This window comes from Agelaius phoeniceus, chromosome 4, assembly GCF_051311805.1.
Source record: "Agelaius phoeniceus isolate bAgePho1 chromosome 4, bAgePho1.hap1, whole genome shotgun sequence".
Classification (NCBI taxonomy): domain Eukaryota; kingdom Metazoa; phylum Chordata; class Aves; order Passeriformes; family Icteridae; genus Agelaius; species Agelaius phoeniceus.
In genome coordinates, this window is record NC_135268.1 from 13,427,218 (window position 1) to 13,451,955 (window position 24,738).

General features: G+C 45.2%; 1 protein-coding gene across 6 annotated transcripts; it reads left to right on the forward strand.

Moving 5' to 3' along the window:
* The first annotated feature begins 165 nt into the window (after positions 1–165).
* USO1 (USO1 vesicle transport factor) lies at positions 166–24,060 on the forward strand. 6 transcript variants are annotated; one of them, XM_077176909.1, is made up of 27 exons: positions 166–249; positions 466–804; positions 1,049–1,135; positions 1,256–1,320; positions 4,638–4,717; positions 5,687–5,698; positions 7,832–7,932; positions 8,847–8,949; positions 9,103–9,158; positions 9,386–9,506; positions 10,740–10,918; positions 11,355–11,495; positions 12,278–12,366; positions 12,868–13,022; positions 13,265–13,470; positions 14,193–14,213; positions 15,864–15,974; positions 16,621–16,739; positions 16,939–17,120; positions 17,957–18,078; positions 18,989–19,127; positions 19,798–19,961; positions 20,182–20,271; positions 21,041–21,127; positions 22,486–22,584; positions 23,020–23,235; positions 23,616–24,060. In XM_077176909.1, the coding sequence occupies exons 2-27, from the start codon at positions 739–741 to the stop codon at positions 23,721–23,723; spliced, it is 2,919 nt and encodes a 972-aa protein (XP_077033024.1). In that variant the 5' UTR covers positions 166–249; positions 466–738; the 3' UTR covers positions 23,724–24,060. The 6 variants fall into 6 exon arrangements, with proteins under 6 accessions (XP_077033024.1, XP_077033023.1, XP_054488567.2 ...); XM_077176908.1 differs by having other exon boundaries at positions 168–249; positions 13,259–13,470; XM_054632592.2 differs by lacking the exon at positions 5,687–5,698 and having other exon boundaries at positions 168–249; positions 13,259–13,470.
* The last annotated feature ends 678 nt before the right edge of the window (positions 24,061–24,738 follow it).

Consider the following 24,738-nt stretch of genomic DNA (forward strand, 5'->3'; position numbering starts at 1 on the left):
GTAAAATTGCTTTGGTTGGATATGTAGAATAAGCCAAACCCTACTAGAAACTATCAGGAGGGCATCATCAGACTGGCAGCTGCTATGTGGGTGCAGTGCCTGAAGGGTTTGAGGTTCTGGTCCTTGGCTGTTGCTCCTCAGCAGGAATCCCAAATATGTTTCAGTAGCATCCAATGGGGGCATTCAGCATCTGGAAGCAATTTAAGAACTTCGTGGTGCTCTTGGACTTGAACCATCAGTCTTGTCTAGGTAAGCTTCTGATTCTCACTGAGGTGACTCAGTTTCAGTAGTGCTTGGACTTTTTCTTCTTGTAGTTAAGGGTAGCTATCCCCTTGCTGTTTTTTCATTAGAAGTGAATGCAATTCCGGAGTTCCAAGCCTGAGCGTTTGCTTAGGGGTTGTTGTGGATGCACAGACGCGGGGGGAGCTGTGTTAAAGTTATGTGCTTTTTTTTATTCTCCGTCAGGTTAACGCCCCCAGCCCGTGCTGATGTACTGTTCGCTGCGCGCTGCCCTGCGGTTCGAGGCTGTTCGGGCCTGAGGAGGAAGGCGAACGGCGCCGTGGGCCCGACCCCGGTGGCGCAGAGCAGGGAACCCGGCGGGCCCGGAACCCGGCGGGCCCGGCTCCCCGCGCCCCCGAGGCGGGCCCCGCCCCGGCCCGGCCGTGCCACGTGGCAGCGCAGGCGCGGCGGCCGCTTCCTTCGGCGGGGGGAGCGGCAGCGCCGGCCGCCCGAGCCGCCATGAACTTCTTGCGGGGCGTCATGGGCGGCCCTAGCGCCGGCCCGCAGCCCTCGGGGGCCGACACGGTGAGCGGGAGACGCGGCCGGCCTGGGGCAGGGCCGGGCGGCCGCGACAGCCCCGGCCGGGGCCGCCCTGTGGCCGGCGGCTGCGGCGCTGCCGCTGACAGGCCCGGGTGGTGCCCGGTGCCGTTCGGGGCCGGAGCGGGGCAGGAGCCGCTCTGCCGTGCGGCCCGGGCCGTAGGCGGGTACCGGGAGACTCCCCTGCACTGCCCCGCCTTATCTCGTGTGTGTGTTGTGCCTATTCTTCCAGATCCAGAAGCTCTGTGACCGAGTCGCTTCGTCCACGTTGCTGGATGACCGGAGGGATGCCGTACGTGCTCTCAAGTCTTTATCCAAGGTACGTGGCCAGCTTCCTGAGCAGCAGCGTGAATTTGAAGTAGCTTTGTCAGGTGCTGTTAAAAAGGCTTTGTTTGGTGTTTGGGCTCGACCATTAAGCGTTTGTCTGTTCTCCAAACAGAAATACCGGCTGGAGGTGGGCATCCAGGCCATGGAACACCTGATCCACGTTCTCCAGACAGACCGGTAAGCATCCTGCAGCTGCTCTGCGCTGCTGGCTTGACCCTGCTCTGCTGCTGACACAGCATATGCACACCTGCTGCCCTGTACTGACAGAGCTGGGAGGGAGCTGGGTTTCTGACAACTCCTCTGCCACCTTGGCTTTTTATGCTGGTACATGTCCTCAGAGATTGTTTGGAGGTAAAAGGAACAGAATTCCAGGAATCAGGATGAGGGATAGAAAGCGAAGGTACTACCAAAGTATGTCTTAATGCTTCTTAGGGCTATGTTTGCATTACTCCAGAGAGGTGAGTCCAAACAGATCCTGTTAAGTAAATGCACTGCTTGGAATAACCCAGATCAAGCTGTTGTTGGGCAAAAGGTGAGCCAGATAGAATTAAGAGAGAGTCAAGTCACCAGGGGTGTGGTTTTGCTCATGTGTGTTAAAAAACAAGTTGGGTTCAGGCAAATGGGGGAGCAGGACTCTGAGGCTGCTGCTAGGGCCGATGGCATGAGTCTGAGTGCTGTGTGTGGACTGGAATTTAATACTTACACAATCCAGTGCTTGGAATGTCTTTGTCATCCATCCTTGCAATCACTGCTATACTTGACAGTGCCCACATCTTGTACTGTGGAACCTGTTTGCAGTCCTTGAATTTAAGCCTCAAATACTGCACATACTTGATATTTAGGTAGGCAGATGCATGGGGATAGTCATTCAGTGTGGATTTCAACATCAGGCTGGTCAGTTTGTATGAGCCAGTTGTGAGCCTGTGAATACCTAGCTGTGCATCCACTGGAAGGAGGAGCATGTCCTTTGATGGCAGTGCTGAGGAGAATTAGGAAAGCTGCAGTTCAGTGTCTGCAAGGCCTCCTGCCCCAGTTATGGACATAGGATGTGAAACTCTGCTGATGGAGGCCTTTCTTGCCTGGCCAGTTATGCCAGCTAGGATGAAGGTCTGAGGCTGCTGTCTAGGCAAGTCCCTGTTACTCCTTTTCTGTGGGCTGGCTAGTTAAAATTGAATGTCTGACTCGGTGCAAAGAGTGAAAGGGAAGGTTATAGGAGTAGCTGTCATGGATGTGGAGGGAAAGCCCTTAAAGAAACTAGGTTAAGGAGCCTACTTTCATCCACTTATCTGCTCTGAGGGCAGATTTGAACTTTGAGAGGGGAGGCGGGGCTCTACTGGTCCAGTTGAGAAGGACAAGAACTTGAGGCTTTTCAGTGCTTTTGGGGCTCCAATTGATGCTTTCGAAATTGTGTGCTGGGGTTCTGTGCACATGCTTTGTGACTCAGGCTGCAGTTGAAAAGAAATAATAAATAGATGGGGTTTTTTTTTGAGTTTTCAGCTGAAGAAATGTTGGCTTTGGGGTATTGCTGTAGTGATTTGCTATTGCATGTTTGGTGGGGCAGCACAGGAGCTGGGCCAGTTTTTGGTTGCTGTGGCTGCTTGGAGACAGAGTTGTAGTTTCTGTGTGTGATCAGTGCAGTGTTATGTGTTAGAGTTCCTGGTACTGTTTGCTGTCAGTAATGGTAGAGGTGAGGTTTCCTGGACTCTCTCAATGGAAATCCAGACCAGCTGAACTGATTCAGTGGTTAATAAGTGAGTCACAGGCTCAGCTGTCCCTCAGCTGTCACCTAGTGTGGGAGGCTGCTGGTGTGACAGAGGCTGCTGTTTTGGTGTGTACCCATAGGTCTGATCTTTGAACCTTTCCAATGTCCACCTGAAATACCCTGAAGCTTTCTGCAGAAGGGGAAAATGCTCTTTTCTGCCTGTTGTGTTTTTTTTTGTTTTATTTTGTTTTTGCCCTGCAGCTGCTCAGGAAGAGAGGTGCCTTGTGCTGGAATGTTGCCTTGCACAAAGGCTGCCTCTCATGGATGCCTGGGAAGTCTTGTTTCTTGAATGGTTTTTACTGTACAGTAAGAGCTGGGCAGTTCAGCATTAACAGAATAATCAATGGGATGTAGGATGTACTGAACAGCAGATGGTGGCAAGGCAGTGAACAGCAGAGGTGGGATGCTGCTGTCCTCATTTTGTGCTCTGTTTCAAGCAGAGAAACAAGGCCTGCTTTTAATCATGTGTATGTTAAATGTGCTTTTTCTTTTGGAGCTGCTGTCATTTCCCTATCCAGGGATGTTAAAGAACCCACCAAGCTGCAGCCTTGCTTTTCAGCTTTCCAAGGAAGGCTTTCTATGTGTTTTCAGGTGTGGATCTGTTTCATTTCTATGAAAAGGGAACTGTAGACTTTGTGGTAGTGTGTTGAAGAACTAAAATGGTAGTGAAGGGAAAGCATGAGCAGGCTGGAGGTGTGGTCATACCTGCTGGATGAGGCTGCTTCCATGGACTAAAAGGTTAGGTGGTTGTTCAGGCCTCTGCTCTAAACCAGCCTAGCAGCCTCATGAAATGCTCATATATCTCTGCTGTGGAGGCCTTACTTGGAATGCCTTGGAGATTAGTGTGAGTAAGTACTTAGAAGCTGGAGTGAGAGACTTTTTTTCACAGTCTTCTTTTTAGATGCTTGATAAAATCATGAAAATGCTGTGAGGTGTGTCCTTCTGCACTTGGATACACTGTTCTCTGTGGTTTTAGCCTTGATTTTCCCTTTTTTTTTAACCAACTGCTTTCATTTTCTTTTGTTTTAAGAGCAAGAAAGCAAGTAGCAGAAATGATATAGTTATATTTGGGGTGTCTTGGTTGTAGCATAGGGTTTAGAGATGGTTCAGCCTTGGTAATGCAGAAGGAACAGGTATTTCCTGAGAGAAGTCTGGGTGTGAGCAGGTTGAACTAATGCTTTGGGCTTCCCTGCAGTCCCTGGGCATGCTGGAGCTCAAAACCCTATAATAATTAGCTTTAGTGGTTTTGGTGACACAGAGGCTGCCTGTTTGTCAGAATCCACAGCTGCTGCTGCATTCCCTGGAGCTCTGAGGTCTGGCTCTGGTTCTGTCTGACAGTGTAGCAGGGAGGGTCCCACCTGGGAAATGCTGAAGCTTGTCTGCATCTTCACTGGGTGTTCTTCTGGCAAGTTCGAAGTATTCCTAGGGGTTTCTGCTGGAAGAGGAGCAGGCTGGAGGGAGTGACTTGGAAAATTCAAGATGCACCTACAGTGAAGAGTCCTGTGGTCATCTGGTTTCACCAGACTTCTGAGGCTCACCTGAGGGAATGGAACTGGTAAAAGGAGCTTGACCCTGTTCAGGGAGCAGATAGCTCATGGTTATGTGGTGCTGCAATAAATCTGTGCTGCTTTCTTGGCCTAGTGCTTCAAGGGGAACTGCCTGGGCAGAAGAGCAATGTTGTAAGAGCAGATGGAAATAAGTCATTAAAGACAAGTGGTTCTTTCATTTGCAGTTCAGATTCTGAAATAATTGGCTATGCTTTGGACACACTCTACAATGTTATATCCAATGACCTAGAAGAGGAGGAGCAAGGTAAGCCCTTGTAGTAATAGTTGTATTTAACTGTGGCACTGCTTTCCTTGGTGCTTTGTTCAAGTTACCAGCTGTAAAACTGATTTACTAATGCTCACCTAGACCTGCTCTGTTATTGTATATAGCTCTTAGGATAACGCTCAAGATCTTGTATGCAGCTTGCATTAAAGTAACACTGGATCTCTTGCTTATTAATTAAAAAAGACTTTGTTCTCTGAACAGGAGCCAGGTTGGAGTGGGGTAACTTTTTTCTAGTTTGTAAGTCAAGAATCAAGTCTTCTGCTGTTGGGAAAGGACAGTTCTGGCTGTTACTGCCAAATGAGACATTACCATCTCCTGATTTAACAAGGATTTTGAGATGTGACATCTCAGATAGCTGCAGTAAGGTGCCACATATAAGTGTGAAAACCTTTTTCAACCCTGCTGTGGCAGTGGATAAAAAGACTTAGAAAGATTCTACTTGTCTTTGTACAGTTGGGCTGTGAAAATCCATGCCACTCCTACCTGTTTGATTTTTTTTGAAGGCCATTAAACTGGTCTCCAAGGCCAATGAATGTTATTTTAAGCCACGTTTCAAATTGTGCTCGGCTTTCTTTTCCATGTTCCTCCAGTTCCCCATCTTGATTAAAAAGTTTTAGAACAAGATCAGGGTTTCATAGTGCTGGTGAGTTCATGTTTGTGGTAGAGGCCTTGATCATGGACTGGAGAAAAGTGTTGGCAGGTTTTTCCAAAGAGCTCAGACTTGTCCAGTTGGAGTTGTGTGTGACAGATGACCAGGTTTGTTAGGGTTATGGAGTGCCTCAGTTTGACCCCTTCCCTAAGAACTGCCACAGGAGTCCAGCTGCTGTAGGAAGCTGGGATGGCTGCTTTGCGAACCTGAGCTTATGCTGTAATTGGTTGTGCTGTGTGGAAAGCTGTTCAACTGGTAAACCTGTCTCTTGTTTCTTTTTATTTTATCTGCCCTGCCAGATGACTCTGAAGGTAAAAGAACCTTTACTTGTATAATTATGGCACTTAGTTTTAGCCCTAGTCACTGCTCCTGCTGGTAACACTTCCTGCTGTTTAAAAAGGACACTGTAGGAGCTTGCACTGGAGCTCAGGGAAGGCATTTGCCTTCTGCTCTATCCTTACTCTTTGGAGCTCAAGTGTGTTTCCAATTTGACTTCTCCTGTGGTTTGGCATGTTGAATGCCAGCAGATCCCCAGAGACTGCAGTGATGGTAAATTCCTGGTAAGGATGTGGAAGGTGTGCAGGCCCAAACTGGTAAGATTCTAAGAGACCTAAGTTGGTGAACAGAGTTTCTGTTTGCCCTGGAGCTGGACACCAGTGCATCAGCTGCATGGGAGCATCCTTCACAGTGTCTCTTTTAAGCAATGCATGTTAAAATATTCACAATATTCACTTCCACCCTAGGTTACCACTAATGCTTTGCATGTTCTCTTTTTGAAACTGATTTTATTTTTTAAACTAAATTCTAGTCTGCTGTGCCGCTTGGTAGTGAGTTGATCTGATCTTACTAGATAGAAGCTGCTGGCTTGATTGGAGATAGCCCTGGGAATGTATAGATTTAAGGAACAATTAGGGGTAGAAGGCTGGTTGCAAGATCTCTGGTGTAAGTGGAAAATAGTTTGCCTTTGCTGTTTAGTTTTTTATTAAACCTACTAGAAGAAATAGTTGAACAGAGGAAATGTGATTTGGCCCTTTCATAGAAGAATCCTGAGCTGGAGTAAGGGAAACCAACTACAGCCTGAGAGAGGCTGTGCAAGTTGTGTGTGCTGCTCAGGGGTTGCCTTAGCACTGGAGCTTGTGCAAGGGCAGCAGCTGGCAGCAAGATTGACACTTGCTGTTTGCAGTGAGGGTGGGACAAGGATGTTCAGCTCATGGAAAAGTCAAAGTCAAGTATTTTGACTGAATTTTGATGTCACAATGTTTAGGTTTTCTGGACTCTCTCCTTGGCCTGCATCCAGCTACAGGATGTGCAATCCTTGTGTGATTCCCAGCTGAGCTGCCTTTTAGTCTACAGCAGCAAGTACAGGAACTGAACTTGTGTGGAGTTGTTAACCTTCATTTCTGTAAATGAATGTGTTAGTTCAGGAATGGCCTAGAGTTAATAGCCTCAGCTTCAGGCAGGTCACAGTAGGACTTAGGTCCTGTTAGGTGCTGGGTGCCTGGGCTAGAACTATTCTTGCTCATGGTCAATCTTCCCTTTTAACCGTTTTTGTAATATATTGTAATTTCTACAGCTAGAAATTTAAAGCAGAGTGGGTTTTGGAGGAGAAAATCCCAAGTCAGAAATTGAATTGCTTTACTGTTTTTCTGTTTCTTTCTATTAAAACCAGCACTTTCCCTTTGAATTAGAATTGCTCCTGCTCAGTTTTTCAGCCTAATTATGTCAATCAGTAGTACCTACATGCCCCTGTTTTGTGGAGCAGTTATGTGAATTGTCACTCAGCCTAGAAAAATAGCAGTGGTACAGAGATGTTGCTTGCATTGGGTTTGTTGATTTTGTGGATACTTTAGCCTTTGTTTTTTGTTCATGCAAGTGATGCATGAAAGAAATCTGTAAGACAACTCATGTGGTAGCCCAATTCTGTGTAACTGCAGGGTGAAGAATGGGATGGCACTCAATTCTGGCACATTTAAAATCAATTCAGATTCCTAGACTGAGAGGCTGTGATGCTTACTTGTGTGACTCTTCTTTTCCCTTCTTGATGTTCAGGTCTTTTTCTATTGCTAAACCCTCTAGAGTAAGAAAGATGTTTGGGCCAATTAGCTTTAGATATTTATATTCCTTACCCTTCAATGCTCTTGGTGTGACATGGACTTTGCTTTTGCCTATCAGTGTAGGTACTCATGAAGGGCTGCTGTCTTGGCTTAGTGGAGCTATATGGGGATGTAACTGCTGAGATTCAAAAGCTGCATTTAGAATAATGTAGGGGTTTTGTTTTGTGAAAAGCTTATTTTGGTGTTTGTTTTGAGAATAATTCAATTAACATTTATAACAGTGACTGAAAATTTTATGGTCACCCATGGCCTTATTTTAGTAAGAATAAAAATCACAGCTGCTGATGTTGTTCTAGTTGTGTTGCAATATGTTTTTTTTTGCTGTTACAGAAGAAAACTCAGCAAAACAAGTGGATGATTTGGGAAGTCAGTTCACAGAGATTTTCATTAAACAGCAAGAAAATGTCACTCTGCTGTTGACTCTGGTGGAGGTGAGTAACTGAGTCATGTTGAGGCTGCTAACGTAGAGAGCCATGGTTTTGTCCTGGTGAAGCTGGTGTCAGGGGTGAGGTGTCAGCTGGTGTCAGGGGTGAGGTGTGCCAGCATCCAGTCAAGGTGGGGCTGGAGGTGAGTCAGGACTGACCTGCATGAACACCACTGGTGCAGCTTTTAAAGCAGGGGGACATGGAGGAGAATCACAGAATCATTTAGGTTGGAAAATGCCTCCAGGATCATAGAGTCTAACTGCTAACCCAGCATCACTATGTTCACTGCTAAGCTATGTCCCAAACTGCCACACCTGTGATTCCTGAACACTTCCAGGGATGACTCCACTGCTGCTCTGGTCAGTGTTTGGAATGCCCAACCACCTTTTGAAATTTCCTTGAATAGCTAATCTAAATTTGCCCTGGTGCACCTTGTGGCCATGTTCTCTCATACTGTTACTTGAGAAAGGGGTTTAGTTACTTAATTAGAAGGAATAAAAGTTATTGCTCCCCAAACAGCAGTGGTTGTCCCTTGCACAACAACTACTTTTCAGATGATGACTAAAGCATCAGGACACAGTTATGTCTGAGATGCAGTTCAAGTGGAAAGGATAACTGCTTTCCAGCCGCATGATATTTGACTCATTTTCCACTGGGTTTGTCCTGATGGACTGCTTTTTATTTGGAGCTGTTAAAATTTTTGTTCCCAACCTAAGGATATGACTGCTTGAGAGAGAACTATACAATACTCTCTTTTTTTTCCCTTTGCTTTGTAGTCCAACTTCAGTAAGAAACATGATATTCTACTTTTCCTGTGCAGAACCCATGTCATGCTTTGAGCAGTATGAAGGAACTGCCAGTGTATCTGAGTTAAATACTGAGGAGTTGGTTACCTCATGTGCTCCTTCCTGTCCTTTCAGGAATTTGATTTCCATGTTCGCTGGCCTGGAGTGAAGCTGCTGACATCTCTGTTAAAGCAGCAGGGGCCTCAAGTGCAGCAGATCATTCTCGTCAGCCCCATGGGTGAGTGCTTGAATCCACTGCTGATTCATTCAGAGCTTGATGCTCAGCAGACATGGCAGAGGCCTGGAGGGGTCTCAAGCAAGGTGTCCTGAAGACTTCAGCCTGGAAAAGCTGCACCCTTGCCTGTGTATATTTAGAAATGGTTCCTTGCAGGTGTGTCCCGCCTGATGGATTTGCTGGCAGACTCCAGGGAGGTGATCCGCAATGATGTGAGTGCAGGGGCTCTGCAGGGCCCTGCCATCCTCTGTGTCAGTGCCTGAAGAGCTGCTGCCCATGGGGGGTGTGCAGTGCTGAGCTGGGGGGTGTGGGGTGTGCCTCTGATCCTGGCTGAGGGTGTGCTGCTGATTCAGCATCCTCCCAGGAGCTGGGACTTGTGAAAAGCAATGAAGTTCTGTTAAAACCCAGGTTTTATTTCTTTTCTCTTCCACCTGTAAAGGGGGTCCTGTTGTTACAGCAGTTGACCAAAAGCAATGCAGCCATACAGAAGATTGTTGCCTTTGAAAATGCCTTTGAGAGGCTTCTGGATATCATAACAGAAGAAGGAAACAGTGATGGAGGTACAGTGGAATCTAAGACTTAGTTTTGATTTTCTGTAACTGTGAGCTGATGTTGCCAGGCTTACCTTAGTGGGTGGTTGGAGCTTGGTCAGTGGGTAAAAGGATCACAATTTACAGACTGGTTGTAACAAAGTAAGCGAGACCAGATTGACCAGGTAGTTGGGTTTCAGTGTCTTTTGAGAAGCTGGTGTACTTTTTTAGAACACCAGGTCACTCCTCTGAGGGTGTGTGCAGGAGTTAGTGGTTCTTGCTTGACCTGAGCCTGTGCCTGTATGTGCCTGGAATGGCAGTGCCACATGTGTGTGCTGCATTTGTCACTTACCCAGTTAAGCATCTGCATTCTTCCCATGAGATCCTTGGATGCTTGGAGTGGCTGGAAGTAACAGCTTGCTCAGTTCGTTCAGTTGCAACTTCAGTTTTCTGGTCAGCTTCTTGAGGAGTCAGTCACCTGTTGGGAGGAGAAAAGAATTTTAAAAAGGAGAAAAAAACATTTCAGCACTTGAGGGCTTGGTTTTTTTTACTAGCAATATGTGATGCATTTACTACAGTCTATTTCAGTAGCATGACAGGTTACTGTTCTATGACCTTTCTGTGGGCTGCAGGAGCAGTTACTGCTTCTCTCCCAGCTGTATTATTCCAGGTATGTTGGCATGGGAGTGTTCAGAAAACCTTTGATTTCAAGCTGCTATTTTTAGGCAGCTAATATTTTTAGGAGACTTGTTATGTAAATTCCTGTGTGCTAAGACTTCTCTGCTTTCCCCCTGCTACTTGTGTTCCTCTGACGGGAGGAGCCTTGATCTGAGTGTAATTTGAAAAAATAAAAAGTAGAAGTTGAAGATGGTAGCCAGTAATCGTAGAGAATGAGTATGTGAGCCTGAAGGAGGTGCTGCCTTGGAATCACAATGGAGTTCAGGAAGAACTTTGAGTACATTTCATAGGGGCAGTGTAGCCTGATTCTAGAACAGGTGAACTTGGGGACACACAACGATGGTGAGGTTTTGTTGGCAGTTGTTCCCATTTACCCACTTAACTGATATGAGCTGTACTTGGGGAAGAAAAACAGGTATGGGTTCACAAGGTTCTTAGTTATTGATCTAAGCCTAATGTGTGTTAAGACTGAAGAGTTCAGAAATGTGTGCTCTGTTCTGTCTAGAGCACCCTCAGTGTATGGACAAGCTAATTTGTTTCCATGTGGTATATTTTGATTCACCATGTGATACTTTGTCTCCTCAGGCATTGTAGTAGAAGACTGTCTCCTCCTGTTGCAAAACTTGTTGAAGAACAATAATTCCAATCAGAATTTCTTCAAGGAAGGTTCCTACATCCAGCGTATGAAGCCCTGGTTTGAGGTTGGAGATGACAACTGTGGGTGGTCTGCACAGAAAGTCACTAATCTTCACCTGATGCTGCAGGTAAGGTGCTGTTACAGCTCCTAATTACCACTGTCAGCTCTTGTGCAGTGCAAAGTGTCATGTCACAACTGTGAAATCCAGGTGTTCAGCTCAGAATTAGCCACCAGTGCTCTGGAGCTGTGCTGCTTTCAGCACAAGCCCTGTCACAGGTGAGTGTGTGATGGCTGGCATGTTGCATAACTTGATGTCACCTGCGATGTAACAGATTTAAACTAAGAACATAATTAGGGGTGTTCTATATAAAGAATTCCCTCGTATAAAACTGAAAGCCAAGCAGCCATAGGTAGCAATGAGATAAACATTCTGTTCATTGTCTCCAGTATCCATTTTTAGAAGCAATTCTGTTTGACAGTGAAACCCCAAAATGAGTTAGTTTTTGCCTTCAGAAGGTGCCAGGCTCTGTTTACATGGCCCTGACATGTTTCCTCCTCTGCAGCTGGTGCGGGTCCTGGTGTCCCCCACGAACCCTCCTGGTGCCACCAGCAGCTGTCAGAAGGCCATGTTCCACTGTGGGCTCCTGCAGCAGCTCTGCACCATCCTCATGGCCACCGGCGTTCCTGCTGACATCCTCACAGAAGTAAGGGGGCAGTGCTGGAGGGGAGGGAGGGACCAGGTGGGTGCTGCAGGGATCAGCAGCTGCTGCAGAGGCTCACTGAGTATTTGCTAAGCACCTCTTTCATATGCCAGAGGTGTCAGCTTCCTTTGTGGGCAGCCTAAATGAAGAGTCATTTACGTTGAATTTCTGGTGTCCTGCAACCAGGAAGGATTTGGATTTGCTTTTTTTTTCCTTTAGATTTCAGCATTTCCCAGAGCAGCTGAATTGATTAATGAGTTTTCCTGGTTTGGGGGTGGGTTTATTGCTGTTTTAATTTTTTGGGAGAGTCTACAGATATTCTAATTTGATATGTTACCAGTGATGAGGGATTTTAGCTTCTAGAAAGCCCTGCTAGCAATGTAGGGTGAGGGACTTTTCCCTTGATAAAATCATGTGCTTGGTTTGAGTGTGGACTCCTCTATTACAGTTGATAATTTCTTAAAAGGTTTCAGCTTTTCACTTGTTAGAGATGTGCAGTTTAGCTGTTATTTTGCTGTCATAGAAAAACTGATCTGGCATACAAAATTAAGCTGGAGGTGACTGAGCTTTGTGTCCCTTAAGCCTTGCTCAGCATCTTTTACAGCTATTAAATGCCTTGATTTTGTGCACACTGGTTTTACTTAAGTCTCTTAGCTGAGACTTTGTATGTGCTTTTCAGTACTGAACTGTCAGGGTAAACTGGAATAGTGTTGAAAGCTCTAGGTGGTAGACCATGGCTCAAATTTAAACATGAATTTAACTTTCTTCTCTGCCCTTTCCCCCAGACCATTAATACTGTGTCAGAGGTCATCCGAGGATGCCAGACAAATCAAGACTACTTTGCCTCTGTAAATGCACCTTCTAATCCACCAAGGTAGAGGAAGAAAAGTGTTTTAACTCTGTTAGGGGATAAGGTAGTGGTATGGGAATCCAAAAGATTTATTTAATTCCACACTTGGAATTATGATCTGGAGTAACAGCTTCAAGTTCATATAGGGTGTGTTGGTTACAGCATTAAGGTGTCGGGTGTATTTGCAGAGAGATGAGGCCTACAACTGGTGTTGTGTGGTACCTGAAAAACAAATGAACAATGACTGAAAAATCCTTCATCAGGATGAGCTGCTGTTGCTGTCAGCCAGAGGACAGTCCAAAGAGGGCTTAGAGGCAAGGGAAACGAATAATCCATCTCTTATTTTGTGTATAAATAACTGAAAAACTTTTAACACCTTGGGTTTAAATTCCCTTGTTTGAAATAGTAATAGGTGCAGTGGTAGGCCACAGTAGCTTTCCTTATCCATGAAGTAGATCCGTATTATGTACCTGCAGCTGTTTTCATTCTCAGTGCAGTTCTCAGCTTTTCCTTGCTGTCCCACAGGCCTGCCATAGTAGTGCTGCTGATGTCCATGGTGAATGAGAGGCAGCCCTTCGTGCTGCGCTGTGCTGTTCTCTACTGCTTCCAGTGCTTTCTGTACAAAAACCAAAAAGGACAAGGAGAAATCGTCTCCACACTCCTGCCATCCACTATTGACGGTAGGCCAGTGCACCATCTCTGCACGGGGTTCTGAGCTAGCACCTGTTCATTTACCACCTGGTGTTTCTTGAGGGTTTATTTATCTGCTGTTCAGTGACTGGTCTGGGTGGGGTGACTTGGCTTAGATTTGTCTAAAATGTCACTAGTTAGGTTTTTCTGTGTTTTAGCTGTGCTGCCAGAAATATTTTCTGTGGCTTGTGTTAACCCCCCTTGTTCCTCTTGGCCGCTCTGGTAGCTACAGGTAACTCGGTGTCGGCGGGCCAGCTGCTGTGCGGGGGCCTCTTCTCCACGGACTCGCTGTCCAACTGGTGCGCGGCCGTGGCGCTGGCCCACGCCCTGCAGGAGAACGGCACACTCAAGGAGCAGCTGCTGCGCGTGCAGCTGGCCACCAGCATTGGCAACCCGCCTGTGTCGCTGCTGCAGCAGTGCACCAACATCCTCTCACAGGTACTGCACCGCTGCCCGCTGCGGCTCGGGGACAGGCACAGGGGCACTCGTGGGCAGGGCATGGCATGGCAGGCACACAGCTAGCAGCAAATCTTCCTTTTCCATCACATTACTCCTTGATGCTGCCTGTTCTCAGGTGGTGCCAAAGCATCCAGGTCTTAGCCTTGTCCTTGAAACCAAGTTTAACTGGTGGAATCCCCACTCATGTTTTTTGCTGAAGTAGTGCCTGTTTGGTGTTTAACCTGAACCTGCTAATTGGAAACATCATGAAAAAAACAGGCTGTCATGTATTGATGGTTGGCTTTGCTATGCAAATATAACTTTCCTGAGCTTGTTCAGTGTGTTAATACCTGGCTTGGGAAATGTTAAGTGAGTGAAGTTCACCTCCTGGCCCGTGCCTCCTTGTGACATTAACCTATGTTAGAACCACTCAGGGAGAAAACCAGCTCCCTACTAGCAGGCTAACTCTGGTGGCAATTAGACTTTGCAAGTGAAAATAACACTGGAGTTTTGAACTTGGTCCTATGACTTTTCTCCTGCTGTAGCTAAAAATAGCCAGTATTCATTTTTATCCTGTTCCTGGAATTTCTGTGTAAGGTAAATTTGAGTCAGTAGAAATGCTTGTGATTCTTCAGCATGAAGAATCATGACAAAAGGGACTCAGGTATGGGGGGATGTGTCTGCACTGGAAGGTTCTCAAGTAATCTGTGTGTAACTTGCAGGGTGATAAGATCGACAGACGGGTATGTATTTTTTGGCACAGCTTGTGTGTTTTCCTGCCAAAAGCAGGCCTTTCCCTCTTGTCTGGGGTCTGCTGGGGAGAATTTCTTTAACTGCTTTTTGATGTGTTTCCACTTACAGCTTTGTGTTGCAGTGGTTTGGGTTTTCCCTGGCATAACAAACTCTTGGTGCCTCCAGGGGAATCTCTGGGGGTGCTCCCAAAACTATGGGATGTGTACTTGGGCAGCACTGGTGCTTTCTTTCCTGGGGGTCACACTAATGGACCATCTGTTCACATAATAGGTGGGGTTCCTTCTAAGGAAAACTAAAACAGTTAGAAACAGTGTTTCCTGAAGGGCCTGTAGCAAACAAGGGTACCATCAGAAGTGGCATATGCTGCTGATGTCCTGATGCTGGAGCAAAAACCATTTAGCCTGCCTAATTGTGAATAGCAGGGATCTTGTTATGAGCATGTGATCCCTGCAGAACTGTTTGGTTTCCAGGCTGTTAATTAAAACACAGCTGAGTTAGTTATTGGCAACACAAAAAGCAAGTATTTCTGCTGTGGAAATGTTATTTTACCCTGCTGATCACAGGTCAGTGTTGTTACCAGCTCTGAACTGTGGAACAGCAACCATGGGGGGCTGTCATCTGTCAGAGTAGGTGTTATTCTCATGTTATGTCTAGAACACAGCTGGTTTTTAGAGAGGATGTTTTGGGCTCTGTGAAAATCTTTAGCAGAGCACATCAGTTTGACCTCTGAACAGCAGGCAGGCTGTAGAATAAATGTGGTTTGCAGCTGCTTCCAGCATATGGGTGTGCTGAAGTGCTGGGCTGCGGAAACAAAGCTCCACGTTTCTCAAGAGGGAAGGGCCACAGGTAGCAAGGCTGGAGAAGGTTGAGGTACAGCCATGTGCCATAGGGCCACTGCCAGTTACAGGGGTTATTCCCCGTGTGCATGGGCTGGCAAATCTGCTGGGACAGCTAGAGCCAGTGTGTGTAAGTGAGGGAGGGAGCACTTTCCTTGGTTGCCATCTGAATGTTGACTGTTGGAAGAGATGGGTGCTTGTCTGAGCTCAGCTGGGCCCAAATACCTGCAGCTGAGACACAATTGGTAACAGCTGATTTGGAGATGAAAACTAATTTTATCTGTCTAGGATAAATAAAAGGCTGCAGTTAGTGTTTGCCGTGCTGGCTTAATGTACATATAGTCTGAACCAAAGGCCATTACAGGACTATTGTTCTTGTATTCAAAATAATACTAGGAACACCTGGCAGTTTTAAAATCAGCAGGCTAGGTCTTGATGCATCTTCCAGGGAATCCTTGTGTGACTAAATGTACACCTTGTTCCTTCATGTCACCCTTGTATTAAAAATGCAAAACTAACAGGTTATGGTTTTATATTGGTGCTGATTTGCATTGAGTAATATTTCACACCTGTGTGGCTTGCTGATTTGCTCTGAAAACAGTTCAATGTGACTGGTTTGATCCTTGTTTTACCCAAGCATTAAAGCGGTTCAGTATAATTAACAAACAGGTGTTTAGAAAGACATGACTTGCAGTTTATGAAAAAATAAGGTGGAAGTAGGTGAGTTCTGATCCAATACAGCTTGGGTTTGTATTTTAGTCCTCTCTGTGGAAAGGTAATGACGGGGGTGTTTATTCTTCACAGGGCAGCAAAGTACAGACCAGAGTTGGACTGCTGATGTTGCTTTGTACGTGGCTGAGCAACTGTTCCATTGCTGTCACCCACTTCCTTCACAATCCAGCCAATGTGCCTTTTGTATCCTTTGGCCTGCTGGCCAGAACCCCTGCTTAGCCAGAGCTGGGTTATTCATGGTCAGCTTAAAGGTTTGTCCAGGTCACTCTGTGGGGGTTCTGCAAAAGAGAAAATGCCCTGGGCCAAGAGACCAAATCAGCCTTTAACTGCCAGTGCTCTGTGTACACTGACTTGTGTGTAAGATGCACGTACCAAAGTAGTGTGGAAAACAGTCTCAGTCTGCCAGCTAAATGAGCTCTCAGTGCAACAAGCCTGTTGGTGTTGTTAGTGTGAACTAAACTTACACTCAAGAGGCAAGGAGAATGCTTTGTACTTCCATTAACTTGCCTGCTTACTTTTCAGGGAAAAACTAGTCAAGTGCATGAGCACATAAGGCTAAACTGCCACCTTTATCTACACTGCAGGTGTGCTCTGGAACAAGTAAATCTCTCAGGTTAAACAGACAGCTACTGAGAAATTTATGGGAAACCACTGATCACCGGAGTCCTTCAAAAGAGGAGTTAACTTTGTAAGGGTTTTGTCAGCTCTTTTGTCTTGCTTCCTAACAAAGCTTGGGTTGGTGTGTAAATAAAAGGGTGTGTGTACAGGGAGAAGTGTTACATGTGTTGTGATTATGAACTATCTCCAATATCCTTATCAAGAGTTCCAGCTCACAGGGCAGATAGCTGAAAACCTTGGGGAAGAGGAGCAGCTTGTCCAAGGCCTGTGTGCACTGTTGCTTGGCATTTCCATCTACTACAATGACAATTCCCTTGAGAATTACAGGAAGTAAGTATGATGGAGAAGTAACAGGACTGCAGGGAAAGGTTCTGTGAAAGGCAGATAGTGGTTCAAGAGGCTTTGAAGGCTGACAGCAGGGGGATTAAGACTTGAGACAGATAATGAGTTCTTTGCAGAACCCACCTTGATACAATGATGGGTTCTTGTCTTCTTGTTGCACTGGCATTGATTTGTCTGTTCCTTGTAGAGAGAAACTGAAGCAGCTGATTGAGAAGAGGATTGGCAGGGAGAACTTCATTGAGAAGCTTGGCTTCATTAGCAAGCATGAACTTTATTCTAGAGCTGCTCAGAAACCACAGCCTAGTTTCTCTAGTCCAGACCACATGATGTTTGACCATGAATTTACAAAGCTTGTGAAAGAATTGGAAGGTGAGATGCTATCATGTACTGATGGGTGAGCTACGCAACATATGTTGTGTTACTCCTGAAAGTAGTGCGATAACACCAGAAGTTATGGTAATAGCTGTAAGTAATCATATAACCAAGTTGCAGTTAAAGTGTTAAGTGTAAATAACTGGATTACCTGCTATTCTTCAGTGAAATGATGATCAATAGATTTTGTGAGTTAGCACACTGGCCTAGAGGTGTTAACCTGTGCTCACACAGAAACTAAAGTACTGAACACATTCCATGGTTGTAGGAGCTTAATTTGTTGAAGTACATAATCCAAACAGTTGCTGTTTCTAATCGATAAATTAAATAAATGCTGAAATTCTTGGCTTGTTAGGAAATGGACACTTGCTTTAGTGTGTGCTGCACGATTGTCATCAATCTAATATCTCACTTGTGTCCTGTTTATTAATATTGCTTTAAACTTAAATCAGTCTAGAGAAAGAAAAATCCTTAAAGCAGCAATGGTCAAGATGGATTTGCCCAAGCAGTTTCATCTGCATGTTGCTCTTGCAGATTAAGTCTTTAACTTATTTGCAGAATGATTTGGGCTGCAGCTGTAGTGGAGCCCTAGTGCAAGTAGAACACAGCTTTTTTTCTTAGGAATTACTCAAAACACCCATTTACTTATCTGGGACAGAGAAAAGCAGTAAATGTGCACACTGCAATAAAGTCACCATTTCTGTTAAGCCTTTGTGACAATCCCTGTTTCAATGTGCAGGCTGAGTTTGTAATGCAGTGACCTCAAACTGTGAGACTGTTTTGAGGACAAAGATGTGAACTGAGCTCTAGCTGAAAGAAACTGTTTTTGACAGGTGTCATAAGTAAAGCAATTTACAAGTCCAGTGAGGAAGATAAAAAGGAAGAGGAGGTCAAGAAGACATTGGAACAGCATGACAACATTGTGACTCACTACAAAAAAGTCATTAGAGAGCAGGTAAGAGGGAGCACAGACATGTGCCTCTAAAAGCTGTTGGTTTTGTCTTCTGGAGGCACTGCAGTGCACTCCAATCCCCCTTGTTCCAAAACAAGTAACAGGGATTCTAGCAATACAGAAATGCTTCTAACTCTTGTCAAGATTCAGCTGAAATGTCAGTGTTTGGAACACTGGTTAAGGTCCTTTTTTTTCCCTTGCACCACATGCTCTTACCTGTGTTGGGGTGTTTTCATTTCAAATGAGGAATTAGAGAACTTGCAGCTCTTCAGAGATGCAATTCTGACTTCTGGGCTCTTACTTGGACAGATGAAATGGGGCTGAATGAAAAAATGGTTTGTTAGTGAAGTTTGGCTATACCTGCTGGGATTGGACTCTCAAAACCATTTTCCAGGGGTAGTTAACTTGTGTGGTTGCTGCAGCTTGGATGGAGAAGTAGAGGAACAAAGCTAATTAATTTAAACTGCAAATGGGAAACTGAAGCAGGTGCTCTATGTTCAGAGATCAGAGCATGGGGTACATGAGGCATAAAGGATGCTTTGGAACTACCAGAGGCTTTACTGAACATGTCATGTGTGTAGTTACCATGATTTCTTTTAAGACTCCTGAAGTAGTAGACAAAAAAAAATGCAGGCTTTGGTATGCTAGATAAGAATTACAATCAGCCACCTTCCCACCTCTCCATTTTTCCTTCTGTTATTGGTGTGACAGGCTGCTCCTGTCTTTGCCAGGTGTTTTTTCTAGCATAGTTAGCTAGGTTTGCAGGGGGCTTTGCTGGGCAGTACTGCGTGGTGGAGCTCAGGTTTTGGTGCTTTCCTTCACCTTCCTGACAGAATTGTATTCAAGAGTTAGTAGTATAACTATATATATGATTACTGTATGTATCTAGTATGGTGCCTCTTTTCTTTCACAGGACCAGGAGCTTGAAGAACTAAAGCAGCGAATCAGCACTTTAACATCTCAGAATGAACAGCTCCAGGCTACAGTCACACAGCAAGTGTCCCAGATCCAACAGCATAAGGACCAGTACAATCTCCTCAAAGTACAGCTAGGTGGGCTGTATGAGTGACAATATAAAATCATGCTTATGCAGAGATGTGGCTTCTGGCCAACTGCAGCAGAGCTTCAGCAGGGACAGCCTTGCAGGTGTATGAGCTGACCCTTGCTGTGAGAACTGCTGGCTGCCAGGGAGCTGCTGGGAGAGGCTGCCTCTGCCTCGGGGCAAGTCAATCCAAAGCAGTTACTGCCTGTCCAGGTTCAGAATATGACCAGATGGGCCCTGGAGTGGGCTGAAGTTTGGGTCTGGAATGCAGGCGTGAGCTGGGGAGGATGGTCTGGCTGATGTGCAAGATGAAGCCTGTTACTGTCACTAGAGAAATTGCTAATTTAGTGTGTAAATCAGGGCAGTATGTTCTCCTTATCCCAGGGTCAAAATGCCTGATAAGGTATACATGACATGATTAAAAATACCCAAACTGCCTTCATCATTACTTAGGATTAAAAACATGTAAGGAATCAATTACCTTCAGAGTTTGTCCATGCCATTATTTTTGATGAACAGAATGGCTGAAGCAGCAAGGCGACACACATACCTGAAGGAATGTCAAGAAGGGCTTGTGGGGCAGGAGCAGGATGGGTAGTAACAACTACTTTGATTCGTCTCCTGGAAACCAAGTTATGGAACTGCTTGTTTGACCTTGGTTGTAACCTCTTGCTGTTTAGGAAAAGACACCCAGCATCATAATTCCCATGGTGACACATTGCAGATGAATGGCATTCAGACAGAAGAAGTGAGCAAGTTGAAAGAGGAACTGGAAGAGTGGAAAAACAAGCATGAGCTGCTGCAAGGGCAGTTAAAGGAAAAGGATTCTGTGATAGAAAAATTGGTAAGTGCTGCATTTGCACTGGTGAGAGCTCCTTCTGCACTCACCTCAGAGGACACAACCAGCTGCTCTCAGTAGAGAGCTTTGATGTGCATTGCTCAGCCTGCTTGTATCTCCTCTGCTGGGAGTTTGGTAATACAAAAACAGCTATGACTTTTTTGCCAACACGACTACATTTAGAATTCTAGTACTAAAGCTGATTTTTTCCCCATTTTTCTTTCAGAATTCTTCCCAGCTGGAGATGGGAGCTACAGAGCAGTCTTTACAGACCAGCAGATTTGGTGGCTTGGAGCACAGTAATGAGCTACAGAAGGTGAACCTGTGGTGTTTCAGTGCAGCTGAACAGGGGTGGCTTGGGTTGGGAAGAGAGCTCTAGTCTACAGGGAAGAGCATTGATTCCTTAATGTGTTGCTGTTTTTCATCAGACATCTTTGTGATGATCCTAATCTTGAAGCATCAAGTTTATGCATCTAAAAATTAATCGGTTGTTTTCACTAAGCAGGTTTGAGCCAGCAGAAGACACTTGCACTGATTTGCAAAATGGTTTTAACCAGTACAGAATGTATGTTTAAATGTTGATATGAGGGTTTGCAGGTATTAGATGTACAGCACAGAATAAAGCACTGGGCCTTCAGTTCTTTAAGGTTAGCTCAAGAAATACCTGTTGGAGTTCCTCTGTTTGGAGAACTAGTGGTGCCTGGATTACCCAGTCACCATGGGTTTGTGCACTGAGAGGGGCAGTGCAGAGGACACCAGTGGCAGTGCAAGTGGTCTGAAACACCTTTATAGAAGTGACTGAGGCTCAGACAGCGCCTTGCTGGCCAAAGTGACTGAGGCTCAGACAGTGCCTTGCTGGCCATTCCACAGAAGAGGGGCTGGAAAAGCAGGGTGGACAGTACTGTGTGTTGCTGTCCAGCCTTGTCAATTAAGGGAAGAGCTGTTGTGGTCTCACTGAGGCACCTTTCCTGTTACATTTCCTGGTATGAAGCAGTTAGTCTGGGAGCATTTCACCTCAGGAAAATTTCATGTGAATATGTTGTTTTATCAAATTAACTGAGAAGTTTTGTCTCTGTTTCCCAAAGGAGTTAGAAATGCTCAGGAGTCAGATACAGCTACAGGCTGCAGAAATATCCAAGCTTCAGATGGAGAATCAAAAGCTACAAGTGATGGTACTGGTGAATTAGTTCTTTGTTCTGTCTATGGGAACTAAATCTTCAAGACTTGCCTTCCTGCTACTGTCTGTAGCTACTTTCCTAAACTAAGCTCCTTTTAAGTGCACACATCAGCATGTGATTTCAACAGGGTTTCAAATTATGAGTTACCCAGACAAATCCTTCATGAGCATAGAGGGGACTTTTAGTTAAGTTAGTTCTCTCTGATGGCACTGGTCCTTGGCATTTTTAAACAATTATAAACTACTGTCTGGTCCAAGCTTAAGCTCTAATTAAAGTAATAGCCTTTGTGAGACACAATTGTGATACCATACACATGAGAGAGATCATTATTCTTACAAGCAGTTGAGGATAGTAATATGAAGGCTGATGTCTAGTTGAAGGGCAAATGATAGGGACATCTGTCTGTGCAGGCCTCCAAATGCTGCAGAGGTTTTTTGGCTGTGGACTGAACTGATGAGGCAGTAAAGCCTTGTGGCTATGTAAATTTCACTGCCTTCAAAACTAATAAACTGCTTTAGAAAGGGAATGTTGGGCTGCAGAGCCTGAACAAGTTGTCTGAAAATGTTCCTGAGACAGTTCCACAGCATAGCTAACAGCTAAATCCTGCTGCAGGAAGAGGGGCCCACAAGCAGCTGACAAACAAGTGTTCAATGCACACAGGGTCTGGGAGAGGCAGACTCAGCTGCTGGGAGGGAAGATGCCATTGCTCACCTGCTGCCCATGTGTGATGGTGCCTTTGGAGGCAGAGGTGTGTCCTGGTCTCCCTCCAGCTGTCAGGCCACCTCATGGCCATCCTACATGCTACTGCTCCCTTCCTTAGAGGACTGGCTTAAGTGTGCTCCAACTGGGAAGCATTGGTCTCAAATTTGTGCCATATGGCAGTTGTAGCTGACAGGCAGCTGCCACATTTTCGAAATGACTTTGTGTAGGGCTGACTGAGATGAAACTGTTGCTATTTTTAGTAGCCTTATACAAAGAATTGCAACTTCAGCCTAATAAATTGGATGTTTAGCCTAATAAAAAGACTTCTGTGGCACTTGAATATGATCAGAGCAAAGGTGGATTGCCTGTAATAGGATCTGCCTAGGAAAAAAACTCCAAGTCTTTCAAGTGCAGCTGCTAGGAAATAAAGGTTTTGCTTTGTCTTCTTGTTGGTGTGTACATGTGTGTACGAGTCTGAGACCCGAGAAAGCACAGATCTGTTTGCTGATGCCTTGCAGCATGGGGTGTATGTCATCACATACCTCGGCTATGCTGTAAAAAGAGAACATGCTTCTAAGAAACTGACTCTGTAATGTCCCAGCTTGCTGTCTTAGTATGTGCAACACTGAGGGGGAATTCCTTGTCCACAGAACACAGCTGCAGATCCCATGTTAGGAGACAGTGGTGCACCAGCAGCCACAAGCTCAGAATTGGAGGCACGATTGGAGCAAGAAATCAAAGAGCTGAAGGTGGGTAATGGGTGAGCACCAAACCCAGCCATTGGCTACTCAGCCTTGCATTAGGAGGCCTACTGCAATAGCCAGGGCTGGGGCAAGTGGTTTGTTTCATCAGCATCCTTAGGCTCTGGAAGGGAAGCTGGATGTCTCCTGCCTTTTTCACATGGGAAATCCAAATTTGTCTGTCTTTAAGGCCTTGATAAGGATAGTCTAGGGTGTAGCTTTACTGTGGCACAGAGAGTCCAGTAACCACTGTTAATATTTGTTTCTGCTTTATCCAAGCTATAGTAGTTTGTGTAAGGATGTGTGTGTGGGAACAAGGCCACAGGAACCAATGGTCAGCTGGAGCTGCTGAAGGTTGTGTACATGATGTGTTTGAAGGATACAGGGCTTCAGCTTTACCTGTGCTTGTGTTGTAATGTGCTGTGGGATTTCCCCTGTTGCCAGAGTCAAGTCAAGGCCCTTTCTGAGGAGAAGGAATCACTGAAGCAGCAGCTGGACTCATCCACTAGCACAGTTGCTATATTGCAAGACAAGAACAGTAGGCTGGAGCGAGAAGTTGCAGAATCCAAGAAAGAACAGGATGATCTCCTGGTGCTGCTGGCTGACCAGGATCAGAAAATATCTGCACAGAAGATGAAACTGAAGGACTTTGGTGTAGCGGTAAGCCAGGGAATGAATCTGGGAAGTTCTTGGGTCTGAGACAGGCCTGGGCATGGTAATCCTCAATCCACAAAGTCTGGGGAGGCCCTTTCTATAGAGGGAAGTTAAATCCATCATTTACTTTATCAACTACTACTTGCAGGCATCAGAGAAAGCTGACCACTGCCTGTTGTCCATGGTGGTCAGCCACTTCTTTTTTCAGCAGAAATAAAGAACTATGGACATGGTAAGATGGCAGTTGCATTTAATAAGCATTAATTGATGTGGCATTGTTGGTTTAGGTTATCTTTAAGCTTACTTGCACTCAGCATTTGTCTTGCCTTCAATAGGTTGGATCAGAATAAGGGGTATTACTGCTCACAATACATCTTGTATTTCAGGTTGAAGATGAAGATGATACTGAATCTGGAGATCAGGGGGATGAAGATGAGGATGGAGATGAAGACGAACAAGATGAGAATGCTGCTGTGTGTTACCAAGAAAACTAGATTGCATTGTTTTTGGGAGAAATCTATTACTGGTGTACAAAGGAAAACATCTGCTTATGGGAAGCAGATGGGGAAATGACAACTATGGGCCTAGTTCTAAGTTACTCAAGTGTTGGAAAATCCTTTGTACTAGGTAAAGCAAACAGAAATCACAGTTTCAGTTCTACATGAATACCCCAGGTTGTACTTGTTTAGAAGTTGCTTCACACACTGTTTCAAGCAGGGAATGACAATGTTGCTGCCTTGGTTCATTGTCATTGACGGTTCTGTGCATTTGTCTATGGTTTTAACTTCCTTCAGCTCTTAACATAATTAAATACAAAAGTATTTGGTTTAACATCTCTCACATGGAGTCATTCCTCCTGCTTTCAGCATGGAGCTTCAGTGTGGTTTGTGGCTTCCTCTCAAGAGCAGTGGGAGGCACAAGGGTTGGCATGGCCTGTGCCAGCCCAGGGTCTGGCTCTTGGGGGGCCAGGGGCCCTGCACACAGGTGTGTGCTTGGACACTGCCCTGGCTGCACTTGGCCCCTCCTGGGGAGCCACAGAGCTCTGCTAAGGCCATGGCAGAGGTTTCATTGGATGCTGTGCAAGAGATATAGCCTTGGGGTGAACAATTGCTGTGGAAAACCAAGACCAGTACACTTGAGCTAAAGTGCTACTGAGTCAGCATAAATCCAAGTTAAAATCTTATTGACTACTTCAGTAAGGAAATGAAAACTATGATTTATATAACTTATTGGCTCTTTATGAATAAATAAAAGATGAAATTTTAAAAGAAAACACAATGGTAAATGCATTAAATTCTTTTTTTTTTTTTTTGGTAATAAAGAGAATGTGTCTACTTTGTCCTCATTTAATTCTCTTGTCCTAACTTAACAGCATACATTTTAATATGTGTAAGAGCATCTACAATCAGTCTAGACTGATGGATTAAGGTAATAATAATGCACCAAATACGGTTTACAAAGCAAAAGGCATGTGAGTGCTGCTCTGGCCTTACCTGTAGGGCACTGGCT

Excerpts from the sequence above, each read along its gene's own strand:
- USO1 (XM_077176908.1), top strand. The coding sequence starts at position 739 with ATGAACTTCTTGCGGGGCGTCATGGGCGGCCCTAGCGCCGGCCCGCAG. Across the intron at positions 16,740-16,938 it reads TCCCTTGAGAATTACAGGAA|AGAGAAACTGAAGCAGCTGA; the intron begins GTAAGTATGATG and ends TGTTCCTTGTAG. Across the intron at positions 21,128-22,485 it reads ATCAAAAGCTACAAGTGATG|AACACAGCTGCAGATCCCAT; the intron begins GTACTGGTGAAT and ends CCTTGTCCACAG.